Consider the following 13,123-nt stretch of genomic DNA (forward strand, 5'->3'; position numbering starts at 1 on the left):
TTTTAAAACCATGCGGAATGTAATCCCAAACTTACCCGAATTTTTGGGCATTATCCCTCGTAAAAAAGTTTGGAACATATTCTCGAGGGTAATTTCATACTCCACTCCTGGTGCCCATATAAACGGAGTTACTCACCGGTTCGCAGTTAGCAGACGCTCCAACCATGGCTTCCTCGGACGTAAAACAAATGCTAGGTGATCTCAATAAGGACTCCTTCGTCAGCCTCCTCTCGAAGCTCATTGGCGAAGCCAAATACGTCCAGAACAACCCACCTGAGCTGATCCCAGAGGAGGACAGGGTGGTCAAGCACGTCTTGGACGCCCTTCTTCCCTATAGCACCACCACAGGGGGAGGACCCCTGGTGGTCAACCATGTCACGTATCATCCAGGCAGAGGCAACTTGATCGTGGAGTACCCCGGCACCGTGCCTGGGAAGATCTTGTCCTTCGTGGGATGTCACATGGACGTGGTTACTGCTAATCCTAATGATTGGGTTTGCTTCTTTGCTTAATTTGGTGTTTTCTTTACTGGATTTTTCTTGAATAGGCTATTGAATTGTTTCATTATCATAAATTCAATCTGGGATTGTTGGTTTGTTTTTTCTAATGGTATACATAGTGGTTGTTATGAACTGGGTTCTTTGTAGGCAATTCCTGTCATAAGTTATTGGATTCATTTCAGTTTATACTGCCCTTTTTATTTTCATTATAACAATTTCTTCGGCATTGTTTGTTCTGGGATTTTAGCGATGTGATTTCAGCATTTTATAGGTTTTCAGTCTAAGGATTATAGGCTTCAGGCTGTATATAGACCCAATCTAGGTTGTTCTGATTTGGATTTTTAACGCTTGGCCTGGGGCTTCTCTAATTCAAGTTGTTTACTATTTCGAATTGGTGACTTTTAATCTGTACCTCTTAACTTTGGCACTGAAAATTTTTTGGTATCGTTTTTATTGACTTAAACATGCACTTCAAATTTTTGTCAACTCTGGCTTTACTGTTTCAAGTTATAGTTTCCACCTTGAATTTCAGTGATTTCTTATATATACTTAATTCTTGTAGCACTGTTATTACTGGGTTCAATCTCAATGGGCTTCAGCACTTGATATGTTGTAAGATATAAGTTTCAACATATCAATTTTGTGAAATTCAATCTGCATTTGCAAATTTCATTTTTATACTCGTTCTGTTAGAATCATCTTTCTTGGGTTTTTTAGATTGGCTTCAGCACCATTCTTTTACAGATTAAGGATGACCCGCATCAAGCTTTTGTTCAATTTGTTGTTCATTTTTTGGCGATCGTTGATTGTTTCTCTCTTATTAATTGGGAAATAAAAACTGCATTTTTTTTATTTAGTTATATTAGCTGTTTTTCTTGTCTGCAGTTCATGTTTAAGGTCTGCTTGATGATAACTAAAACTTTTCATTATAGCAACTCTGATTTTGAATTTTGATTTGTGTATAGAGTGATGGATTTCTGCCTGTATGATAGAGTGATGATTTTTATGCATCTTATGATTATGAATTTTACAGGAATTTGATCCTTTCTCACTGAGCATTGATGGGGATAAACTTCGCGGACGTGGAACTACTGATTGTTTAGGGCATGTTGCCCTTGTAACTGAACTCATGAAGAGGCTAGGGGAGAAAACGCCCAAATTGAAGTCAACTGTGGTTGCAGTATTTATAGCCAATGAAGAGAATTCTGCTATTTCTGGCGTTGGTGTGGATGCACTAGTGAAAGATGGACTACTCAATAAGCTGAAGGAAGGTCCGCTGTAAGTGAAGGACATCTCTTTTTTATGAACAGCAAAATAAAGCATCTCTTGAAATCTTTACATAAAAGCTTAGCAGAATTTAGTCTAATTATTGTGAACTTTGGCTTTTCCACACAGATTTTGGATTGACACAGCGGATAAACAACCTTGCATTGGTACCGGTGGTATGATACCTTGGAAACTGAAAGTGATGGGGAAGCTTTTCCACAGTGGCTTAGCACACAAGGTACACACACCATTACAATTATGTCTTAGAGTCATTTTTGTGTAAGTTTTCTGTCTGCACGGCTCCCCTAAAGGAAATATTTGCTTAGATTCTTTACAACAAAGTATACCAAATTGATTAGGCTGTTTTGCTGGTTATCTAAGATCTGAAAGAGTAGGAGAAAAGCAGAAGAGAATTAGGAGGAAGGAACATGCTGTTTTTAGGTTGCAGATGAAAATGAATCGAAGGTATTGGAATTTAAAAAGTTCTTGTCTTATGTATAAAATTTTCCACTCAAATACTGAGCAATAGTTATGTGAATGACTAAGACGAGTTGGGATTGTAGTTATCAAGTTTGAGTTCATACAGAGAATTCCAAAAAAGTCTGAGCTGAGGTAGTGAGAGAGTGCTAGATTACTTTAGATCTAAGAGACAGTATGATTCTAGATAGAGTGCAATATTGAGATGACATAGAGTTGGATTACGTAAAAATCTTAAATATAAAGTGGTTGAGAGTTATTTATTGGGTCAAAAATCTGACTTGTACATATATTAATTTGAGAATTTATACCAAAATATAGCAAATGCATTACAAAATTTAGAACAGTTAGCCTTTGAACAAGGAAGAAAGGAGGCACTTGCCAAAAAATGAAAATACTGAAATCACATGTCCAGTTTTTACTTGTTCATTCATTCAGACTCTTGTTGAATATCTGCAGGCTATAAATCCTTTGGAGCTAGCAATGGAAGCACTTAAAGAGATGCAATCTCGCTTTTACAGGGACTTTCCTCCCCATCCTAAGGAACAGGTCTATGGATTCGCAACACCTTCAACCATGAAACCAACTCAGTGGAGTTGTAAGTTTTTTTGCCTATACTGACAAGTTATAGGGGAAAAGAAAATTGCTTTCATTGTACCATGCTCAGCATCTTTCTTGCAGATCCAGGTGGTGGGATCAATCAGATTCCAGCTGAGTGTACAATTTCAGGAGATGTCAGGTTTATAATCTCTCAAAAACCTTTTTAAGACCTATTTTGGTAATGATTCTCAGTAAGAATCTTTTTTTTTTTTTTTTCTTTTTTTTTTTTAATTATTTTCTTTTGATTTGCAGGTTAACTCCCTTCTACGAGTAAGCAATCTGCTTCATCTTTAAGGCAAAAATTATTACTTAGAAGCTAATTTCTTTATTCTGTAAATTTCAAGTGGTCTTCTTGAAAGGAATAAAAAAGGCCAGCTTATGGATTTTGAATTCCAATTTTCTGATGCTCTGCTCCAGTGTAAAAGATGTAATTAAGAAGCTACAAGAATATGTGGATGACATCAATGACAACATTGAGAAGCTAGATTCACGTGGTCCTGTTTCAAAATATGTACTACCTGATGAAAACCTGAGGGGAAGGTCTCTCTCTCTCTCTCTCTCTTCCTTGCATTGATTTAGACAAGTAATTTAGATACTCCTATAAAAAACTTTGCTTTACTGGAAATGTAGTTACATTTGCTTCTGTATAATATTCTGTCCATCTCAAAATAATTTCTTTTAGGCACCTTAGTCTTTTCTCTTCCATATTTCTACTGTTTTGCTACATTACAAAGTAGTTAAATGGCATTTCTTTCTTCCCTACAGTCTTACAATAAGTTTTGATGAAGCGATGTCTGGAGTTGCATGTGATCTTAATTCACGTGGCTTTCATGTATTGTGCAAAGCAACTGAAGAGGTAGTTGGGCATGTAAAGCCTTACTCAATTACTGGGAGCTTGCCACTCATTCGAGAACTGCAGGTGAGTATCTCACGTTCTTCTATGGCTTTTTGAATTTTTATTCTTTTACTCATTCATCCTCACTGTCCTTTTTCTTTGGCAGGATGAAGGATTTGATGTTCAAACTGCAGGCTACGGTATGATACTGTTATTATTTCTCTTTTCACCATAATAGAATCTCATGTACATATTGATTCAAAGTTCTTGGTTTCTTTCTTCTTCTTCTCCTTTCTTTTCCTAGAAGCTAGAACCTTACTAAATGTTAACTGGGATACACGTGACTAAACCTAGAAGCTAACTAGAATAACCAGGTTTAGCCTAGGAGGTTTTTTTTTTTTTTTTTGGACAATATTTTTTTTAAGCTTAGCCATGTAATACGAATTTGGCTTATTTGATAATTGATCCAAAACAAATTGAATTGAGTTCTTAGATGAGTAGCTCACGAGCCTAAATCGAGCTTATATGAGTCTAGCTTGTTTTAATAATCGAGTCAAAATTATTGTTCAAAACTTGGTTAATTTAATAAACTAGTCGAACTCAAATAGAGCTTATTCAAGCCATACTTGAGTTGTTCATGAACAAATAGGTTCATTTACAGCCCTAATCACCATATTGATATTTGTGAAATCTTTGGTGGGCACAGTAGGTGATGAAGATGGATGATTTACTGTGATGATCTAGTCATGTTTGCCAAAGATCACTAAACATACTAGTAAAGAGTAATGTGATTAAGTTTGAAGGAGGTGAAAGGACATGAGATCATCAGAAGGCGGTAGGTTCTAGAGAAGATTTTGTGGGCTAAGATGTTGCATGACAGAGGTGAATGCCGAGAAAGATTTTTGTCTCTGACCTAAAGGGATTGCCACAGTTGGTCCATCAAATACAGTACGGATCCTCCGCACTTTCAGAAAAAAAAAAAAAAAAAAAAGATCCAAAACATACACATAGATGTCAAGCACACATGATTTAACACCTGGGTATTGGGGACATATAACCTCCCTAACTTTAACCAAAGCAAGACTCTCTCTCCACAAATTAGAGGAGATGCTTATTGTTCATAGTTAAGCATAGTTCCTTTTGCTAGTAAGGGGAACTGTTGTTTTCAGCGGTTTGAGGATTGCTATTTTTTGTTCAAATGGGTAGCTTGTCTATAGCTTGATGAAAATGGTGGGTGCCATGTTAATGGTGTATTGTTAGGGCATGGTCTTTTAACTGTCAATTAAATGGTTCACATTTTTAATGGATGTTCTAATAAGCAACTTTCACTAATACCGCCAATCACCTTGTTAATTTGTCTTTGTTTATTGATAATGTCTTGACATTTTACATTATAATGAAGTTGCTCAATGTTTTGTGCATGATGTACTTTATTATTATTATTATTATTATTATTATTATATATAATGAAGTTAGTAGGGTTGATAATTTGAAAGCTCATTACAAAATCTGATTCATTGCGTTTGCATCATATTGCAGGTTTAATGGCCACATACCATGCCAAGAATGAGTACTGTCTTCTCTTTGATATGTGTCAAGGCTACCAGGTCTTTGTCAGCGTCATCTCTCAGCTAGAAGATTCTGAGAAATGATATGTTGTGCTAATGAATAGCCCTCAACTCTGTTTTCTACAGATGGAATAAACTTTGTTTTATGTGATTGGCGTAGTATTCGAGTGAGCTGCCAACTGTGCTGTATGCATGTTTTGTTCATTTACATTTGCTTATGCTTGTACTTAATTGAAGATTTAGTAATGGGAAACCAAGGCAGCAGCCGTTCGACCAAACAACAGCAACCTAAAAGCATATGAGAACACATGGAGCTGTTGGATCAAACTAAATTAAGCTGTTCGATGATGATCATGCGTAATAACACAGTTGGATGAACAAGAGCTACTCGTTTACATCAAGGTTAAACCCTATAAATCCAGCTAGCTTGATGAAAACCCCCTTCATCTGTGTTTAACTGTACGATCCTGGTAGCTTAGTTTGTTAATCCAAATTTTAATAATAAAACTCCTAATAGTAAATAATATTCCTAATCCTAATAAGATTAGAAATCATAAGTACTGCTACAAATGGAAGAACAAGGGGTTTTTTGAAATATTTTCCCTGGCTGAAGCCTTGTTGGAAGATATAACAAAACAATTTTCTCCTTTTTTTTTTTTTTTCCAAGAGCTATCTTTGCTTTAGAGATCCAATTTTCAGAATGAATAAAAGGTTATATTTTTGCAATATTTGTATAAGAAAGGCTAGCAAGATTAAAGAACAAGCGAAGTCAAAGCCATGGCTATGACAAAAAGAAAATGAAAGCACTACAGAGATGATAGTTCATGGATACAAGTTAGCATCTATTATTGATATGATGCTTTGTGTATGTGTGCTGTAAAGTTCTACAAGTTATACACTGTTCGTATAGAAAGTACCATATTACACTGCTAACAAACTTCTATGATCTATTTTATAATATACAAATTTCCTTCACACTTTGGTTATTCCTCATGGTACAGCTCTTTCATAAGTTATTTGAGTTCTTTCCTTCTAATTTAAGCTGCTGGATTCTTTCGCGTAGTTTTCGCCGATGGTCGTGTATTTTCCAAAGGCCGTGTCCCAATATAACGGAGGAGTATATGCCATGGGTGATAATGGGCGCAAGAATATTATTCATCTGTCATGTTCGCATCAAAAGATAGAGAAACTAGATCTATTAGTCTCATCCTCTTGAAACTATAACCTACCATGACAACAAATTTATCATCAAGTAAACTAGACTGACCTGAATCCATTCAAAACCAAGGTAGAGTGCCAACAGGGCTTCCAGGAGGGGAGAATAGATCTTTTTTAATTGCCTCTTCTCATACCAGGCTGCAATCATTCACCAAAATGAAGAATAATGTTATTTCTTTTTCTTCCTTCATCTTCTCAGCAATCAAATAAACATAATGTTATTCAAAGTAAATGAACAAGACTCTTGAAAAATAACGAGGATGATATAAATCACCATTTGTAAATGAAAGAAAATATCTGTGCCCCAAACTAAGTGAAAAACTATGGATCATTTCTGATTGGAAACAGATCAATTGGCAACTAGTACTTGGCATAATGAAATTAAAGGTTAGATTGAAGGTTGATGGTAGTAACTTGGATGATAATGCTCCAACATACTTCACATTGTCATTCTAGCTAAAGTGGAATAACCACCACACTCACCATTACTACATTAACAAAATGAAAGAGGACATTTATTGGATATCCCAATTCAATTCAAGCAAAAGTTGATTAAAAAGAAAAAAGTGATTTCCAAACAATGGAAATGAAACAAGCTTATTTCAAATGTGAAGTAAGAAAGGAAACACCAAGAAATTAGAATTCCCTTAGGGAAGGGGTTGAACCTGCAAAGAGCTTTCTCATATCTTCGCGACCAGAGCGAGTTTGCAAAACAGGTGCAACAACATACGTAGGATCTGAAGGAAAAATACGCAACTCATAAATCAAACTTGAGACTTTAAGTTCAAGAAACGTTTCCTTAATAAATAACATGGGTATCTGAGAGTCAAACCTTTTGGAGAGGCAGCTACATAATAGAGAGAACCTGTAAGGCAAGCCGTAATCACGGCAGCAAATGCTTGAGCAAATGGGACAAAAGGAGGCAGCATCCCAGTCTACACTTGGAAGAAACTTAAAACAAATTAGTCTCACTTTACACTAAAAAATGGGAGCCCTAATTTGAAATATGAAACAAGTTTGCAACGGGAGAGTTGGCAACTGGAAATATGTTACTATTACTACTAATGACAAGAAGGAACATGACTTGGGCACACACCAGAGATGCCATTCCTCGAGCATCAGTTAAAAAATCAGTGCCCCGTAAAAATATATCAGCCAACGCTCCCTATGAAGTTGCACAAAAAAGAAAACATATATTAGTAAGAATGAAGTAAAGCAGAAAAGAAGTTTTAAAGGAGCAGCATTTAACATCTATGGCAGAAAAGTGATTCATTAATTGTATAGATTCCATGTACTTCAACAAAATTATGATAAAAAAAAAAAAAATTAAAAAAAAAAGGGTAACCTAGTTAATGCCCACCAAAGTTTCAAATGTTTCTTAGTATGAATATGAAATACACTGTATGGATAATTATGTAAACTATGCTGAATATAGCGGCAGGATTCCAAATCATGAAAATTCCTGAAAGCTAGTGGGTGGATGATTGAATCTAGGATCTGAAACTTCTAAGAATGCTCACACAGTAACTAGATCAGCTTGAAAAATACGGAGAAACAACTTAATATTTAACTTAGCACTTCACTAATCTTGCACTTCAAAATAGAATCAACTTAGAGTGATTTTATCACAAAGACGACCGTGACACATATTTTTCAATACAATGTTATTTCCTTGGCTTTTATAAACTTTTCAATGAAGGATTACGACTGAGTGTTAAATAGCTTAAGCATAGGACAGGCTGACAGAAACTCGGATCAACTAGTCCTGAAGCCTATGATTTAGCAAAAACATAACAATAGTCCTCAAAACAAATTCAGGTTATCTCTTACACTATGCATTAAGGGTAGAAATAAGACATCTTTATGAGAACAGACCTGAACAGCAGCCCGGTAGAAAAGCTCCTCTCCCACTGAGCTTGCAGCTACAACTAGCATAAACTACAAAAGGCAAGGATAATTAAACCATTTCCCTTACACTACAGCCAAATGAAGTTCATACAGCTTTAGATAATCTACCTGCCAGGGTGACATTCCATAAAAGAAGTTCCATAGCTCCTCATCCTCCACATCTCTGATAGCACGAGCATGAGGTGACAACTTTACAACTTCATCCTGTAACCAAGTCAATTCGTTAAGGTATTATTTTGTATGTGTATATATATAAAACAAAGTCCCAAATTCAAAAGGCAAGTCTATTTAAAATAAAGGATAACTTATGACTTGAAGCATATAAGAACAAAGCACAATTCAACTAAAGCAAGCGAGAAACATAAGTGATTTTCTAAAACTTTTAACTAATAAATCAAATCTTACATCTAGTATAAACAGAAGGGCCATGATTGGAGGAGCTGCATATCCAAGTCCTCCTAATATGGCATCTAATGATGGATGGAAACCACCCATAGAATCAATTCCAGAGATTGAGCATATGAACCTTCCTGCTAGAGCCATTGCACCATATATACCTGATAGAACAAAACCAGAAAACACATTATGATTTTAAATAAAACAAAACAAAACAAAACAAAACTTAAAAAGAAACACAATTTTTCCTCTCTCTCTCTCTCTCTCATGTGAGAGTTTTGTTATATTCATATCAGAATATACATGCTGTTTTTCTCGATTTCAAACTTATTAAGAATATAATGTTTTAACAGAACAAAACACTATGGGGCTGTTTGGGTCAAAGGATTCCCATTGCTTTCGAGAAATCTATCAGAACTCCCACAATTAATTCATGGTTCTGAACCAAGATTCTGGCTATCTCACATTCCTGTGATTTGTGTGAATGTGATTACCATGGTAGGGATGTTGGGTTCTAAGCGTAATCTAAAAATGCCACCAGACATTTCCATTCTGCCAACCACAACCCACCAACCAGGCCATTATGAGCACAGTGGGATTTTTGGAAACCCAGATAAAACCTATTATCACTCCTAGGAATTTTAGTCTCATCAGATGCAGAAATGTTATATTTCCCGGAAATCTAACAGGAATAACACAGCAAGTTAAATAAGAAAATTCCACGTTCCCAGGTAACTAATTCCAGAAATGCAGGATTCTGTAATTGAGGGCTTTAGTGAGAATCCTATATTCCGCAAACCAAACTGCCCCTATATGTAAACCAAACTTTGATACATCTTTTAGTTACAAAATAATGTAATTTGAACCATAAAGCCCTGTGTATCACAAATGTCCACCACTTTTAAAGTTGATGCGTGGACCACACAACTGGTGGTTTAAGCCATAAAGATCACATCCGTTAGTAACAAAAATGTAGTGTGACTTGTTGTAAGAATTAAGATGTTTAGCACTTGTAACATCACTCTTCAGCACCTACACTGGACTCTAAGGTTTTGAACAACACAACAAAATCCACATGACACATTAGTAAGTGTTTCAGCATTGGGGTCCCCAGAGAAGCTCAAAAGAATTCCTCTGGACAGCACATTCAAGTACGTAACCACAGCTCACAGAATCAAAGAACTGTACCTCTTAAAGTCCCTTAAATCCTGGGCGGAACTAACTTAGTAGTTGGGAGGTCTTTGGCAACCACAAAAAATTTTAAAATTCTTATAAAAATGTTATTTTTTATACCATTACTTTTTCACTCTCTAGATGGCTAGATGATTTAGCTTTCTACAGTTGTATATGTCTAGTGCAAACTAGAAAACCTTTGTATTTGAAATGGAAGTACTTTTTAAGGATGATTTTATAAACATGTAACTTTTGCATACACTTATGGCTTATGACTTGGTATAAAATTAAGTTTAAGACTTATCTATTTTTATTTTACACGTGCAACCCTAAACCCTATATGTATTTATGTATTTATCTATTTATGTCGGTTCTTACCCTTATTTCTCAATAAATACTTTAAATTTTGCCACCAAAGTATTTATTGTTGTGAGTGTTGAGTCCCACGTTGAAACAGTTTAAAAAAAAAAAGGAGTAATTTACCCAAGTGGATCCAAACTCATTAACTTAAACTTTTGAGCTAAATTAGTGTTTAAATATGCATATTAATGTGTCCCCGAGGGTAGCTCAAGTAACTGTGCACCACGCCTCATGAAGATCATTGGTTTGAATCCCTAACCGTTTATCTCCCCAACATTTATGACACATGAAATACCCTTAATTCTTCTTTCAATCATTGCATATCACATAAAATAAATACTGAGGGAACAAAATCCGAACCATTTAATTTGAAAATAATAATTAGAATTTAAAGAACCTAGAAACTCAAGAGGATCGAGCCCCCACCCACAAAACAAAAAAGACCCAAGAAAAAGAAGAAAGAAATGACAAAAGGGGGCAAAAAACACTTTCTAGTTGAAGGTCAAACCGTTGCTTTGCCACAAAAAAGAAAAAGAAAAAGAATAGCTTGCCTCTTTTATTTTACGTCCAGAAGTCCAGATGATCCTAATCTAACTTACATATCCCCTGCCCCGAAAACAAGAAAGAAAGAAAGAAAAAAGGGCAAAAACAATACTTTTTAGTTGAAGCTCAAATTATTGCTTTGAAAAAAAAAAAAAAAACCGAAAAAGCATCAACAGTACTACTTTTTTAAGTGTTTTGCCACCAGACACGTACTTCATATCATTAACAGTACCTTGGATATTACGGAAATCCAAAATCCGAATTGGAAACTAAACGAAATAAACAAATAAAAAAAAATCAAAGAAATTAATGAAAGAATCGAACAGACCGATTCCGTAGCTGAGTCTGACCACAGCGCCGATCTTCTCCCAAACGGGAAACTCGGCCTCGCGGAAGCTCCCGTCAAATGTGGTCACCTCCATGGCCGGGCTCGTGAACCCACCTCGCCCTCCACTCTCTCCTCCCTCTCTTCTTCTCCCATCAATCCCTTCGCTACTCCGCTCTGCTGAGCCCCGAATGCACCGTATCGGAAACCTCCCTCCGTCCGAAACCAGCCTCCTGCTCCTCCTCGCCGGAAGTTCGCCGAACTTCGTACACGCCCCGGCTATGGCCGGAAACGACGTTGTCGAACTTAGCGACATCAGCGTGAGCTCCATTCAGGTAACGGTATTGGTCTTCGTCTTGTCCATTGGAGAGTTCCGAGGAGTAATTGATGATTGATCGTACGTTTTTTGTAGAAAGAGGGGGCGTTTGAGAGCGTCCGATCCCTGATGTGGGAGGATCGGACGGTGCGGGAGATGAGAGTGATTTGTTTGGGTTTGGATTCATTAAAAGTGATGTGCGATGGAGGAACGCTGAATATCCAGTGGACCTATGAATGAAGGACGCGTGGGGATAATGCAGGCAAAGAAAAGTACACGTAGGCTTAAAAGTTTGTGGAATTTTAGGACGTCAACCCCAGATGGGAGCGTACAAGAACAAAGGGTATATACTACTAGAGTACTAGTCTACTAGACTAAATAATAGCATGCAAATTTGTTACCTCACCTATTTATTTTTTCTTTGAGAAAACTTCACCTTTAAATTATCACGTATTTTAAAAAGATTTTTCTTAAATTTTAAAAAATTTTAATTTTACTCCTGAATTAATAATTTGATACATGTATCATTTTTTATTAGATTTTAAATATTAAAAGTGATGAAATAACTTTTATATTCCTGAATTTTTTTATAAAATTTGAAATTTGAAATTAAAAAGAAAAAAAATTAAAGGATAATTTGATCTTTATAGTCATTTTCATTAAGGGTTAGATGCTTAATCTAATGAAATGGGTCAATTGAATCAAATTAAAAGTTTAGGAGTTAAATTGAGAGTTTTAAAAATTTGGAGTGATCTTTTCAAAATGACAATTAAATGATGACTATTTTTTTTAAAAAAAATGTATTTTTCTTCAAAATAATGACAACTTTTTTTAAAAAAAAAAACCATTTTTTATAATAAAAAAATACCGAATAAAAAAAGGACCACATACGATGTTATTATTTCATAATTTTTTTTTTTTTTTTAAATGACCACATAAGAGAAAGTTTGACTAAAGTTGTGTCTCTAAGTTATGTATCTATCATTTCTCTTCTCTAATTAGTAGTTAAGTGTGATTTCTCAAGGCTAAGAATAACTGATAAAGAATCTCCCTAAAAAAAGAGGAGGTGCTAAAACAGTAGTAGAGCCACGTTAAGAACATGTTTGGGATTGCGTTTGAGAAATAAAGTTTTTAAACCAAAAATCGTTTTTTTTTTTTTTTTTTTTTTTTGCCAAAAGTGTGTTTTGCCATTTTTAAGCTTTTTGGACATTTAAAAGTGATTTTCAATTTTTTTTTTTTTTAAATGTTAAACGCACTTTTAGGCCTCTTAAACACATACTCAAAGAGGCCTTAATCCCGGCATGGGTTGTAACTCGTGATCCTCACAATGTGTTTGAAAAATTAAGGAAAAAACTTAAACTAATAGATCAATGGACCCTACGGCCCAATTTTTTTTTTTTTTTTTTTTTAAAAAAAAAAATCTTATTTTGTTAGCCTGGTAGGGTAGATGGTTTTTTTAAATTAAAAATTTTAGATCAAAAGTCCTGAATAGAAGAGCAACTAAATTTTAAGGGGAAACTACATTTTGCCCCTATAAACTATAATGCTTTAACACTTTTTTTTTTTCAGGAACTACCAACTGTGACACCCGACTTCATAAATTACCATTTTGTACTCAAAACTCCCCTCCCGTCAATC

At 35.3% G+C, this 13,123-nt stretch overlaps 2 protein-coding genes across 2 annotated transcripts; one reads left to right on the forward strand and one right to left on the reverse strand.

Annotated features, from left to right (window-relative positions):
- The first annotated feature begins 82 nt into the window (after positions 1–82).
- Positions 83–5,464, forward strand: LOC132174909 (Peptidase M20/M25/M40 family protein). The gene is made up of 10 exons (XM_059586659.2): positions 83–494; positions 1,534–1,778; positions 1,896–2,004; positions 2,703–2,841; positions 2,925–2,982; positions 3,096–3,113; positions 3,261–3,383; positions 3,609–3,762; positions 3,845–3,878; positions 5,218–5,464. Exons 1-10 carry the CDS (start codon positions 165–167, stop codon positions 5,328–5,330), a joined length of 1,323 nt encoding a protein of 440 aa, XP_059442642.2. The 5' UTR covers positions 83–164; the 3' UTR covers positions 5,331–5,464.
- Positions 5,465–6,067: 603 nt separating this feature from the next.
- Positions 6,068–11,637, reverse strand: LOC132175049 (uncharacterized). The gene is made up of 9 exons (XM_059586855.2): positions 11,173–11,637; positions 8,778–8,929; positions 8,481–8,576; positions 8,340–8,402; positions 7,561–7,629; positions 7,297–7,399; positions 7,130–7,201; positions 6,514–6,602; positions 6,068–6,405 (listed from the first exon to the last, which is right to left on the reverse strand). The coding sequence occupies exons 1-9, from the start codon at positions 11,498–11,500 to the stop codon at positions 6,253–6,255; spliced, it is 1,125 nt and encodes a 374-aa protein (XP_059442838.2). The 5' UTR covers positions 11,501–11,637; the 3' UTR covers positions 6,068–6,252.
- Positions 11,638–13,123: the final 1,486 nt, after the last annotated feature.

The sequence above is a fragment of the Corylus avellana genome, chromosome 3 (genome assembly GCF_965113065.1).
Source record: "Corylus avellana chromosome 3, dhCorAvel1.hap1.2, whole genome shotgun sequence".
Classification (NCBI taxonomy): Eukaryota; Viridiplantae; Streptophyta; class Magnoliopsida; order Fagales; family Betulaceae; genus Corylus; species Corylus avellana.

Coding starts and splice junctions, on each gene's coding strand:
- LOC132174909 (XM_059586659.2), top strand. CDS start 165: ATGGCTTCCTCGGACGTAAAACAAATGCTAGGTGATCTCAATAAGGAC. Junction 1,779..1,895: donor AAGCTGAAGGAAGGTCCGCT/GTAAGTGAAGGA, acceptor TTTTCCACACAG/ATTTTGGATTGACACAGCGG. Junction 3,879..5,217: donor TGTTCAAACTGCAGGCTACG/GTATGATACTGT, acceptor ATCATATTGCAG/GTTTAATGGCCACATACCAT.
- LOC132175049 (XM_059586855.2), bottom strand. CDS start 11,500: ATGGAGCTCACGCTGATGTCGCTAAGTTCGACAACGTCGTTTCCGGCC. Junction 6,603..7,129: donor TATGAGAAAGCTCTTTGCAG/GTTCAACCCCTT, acceptor GAATGATTGCAG/CCTGGTATGAGAAGAGGCAA. Junction 6,406..6,513: donor TTGGTTTTGAATGGATTCAG/GTCAGTCTAGTT, acceptor CGAACATGACAG/ATGAATAATATTCTTGCGCC.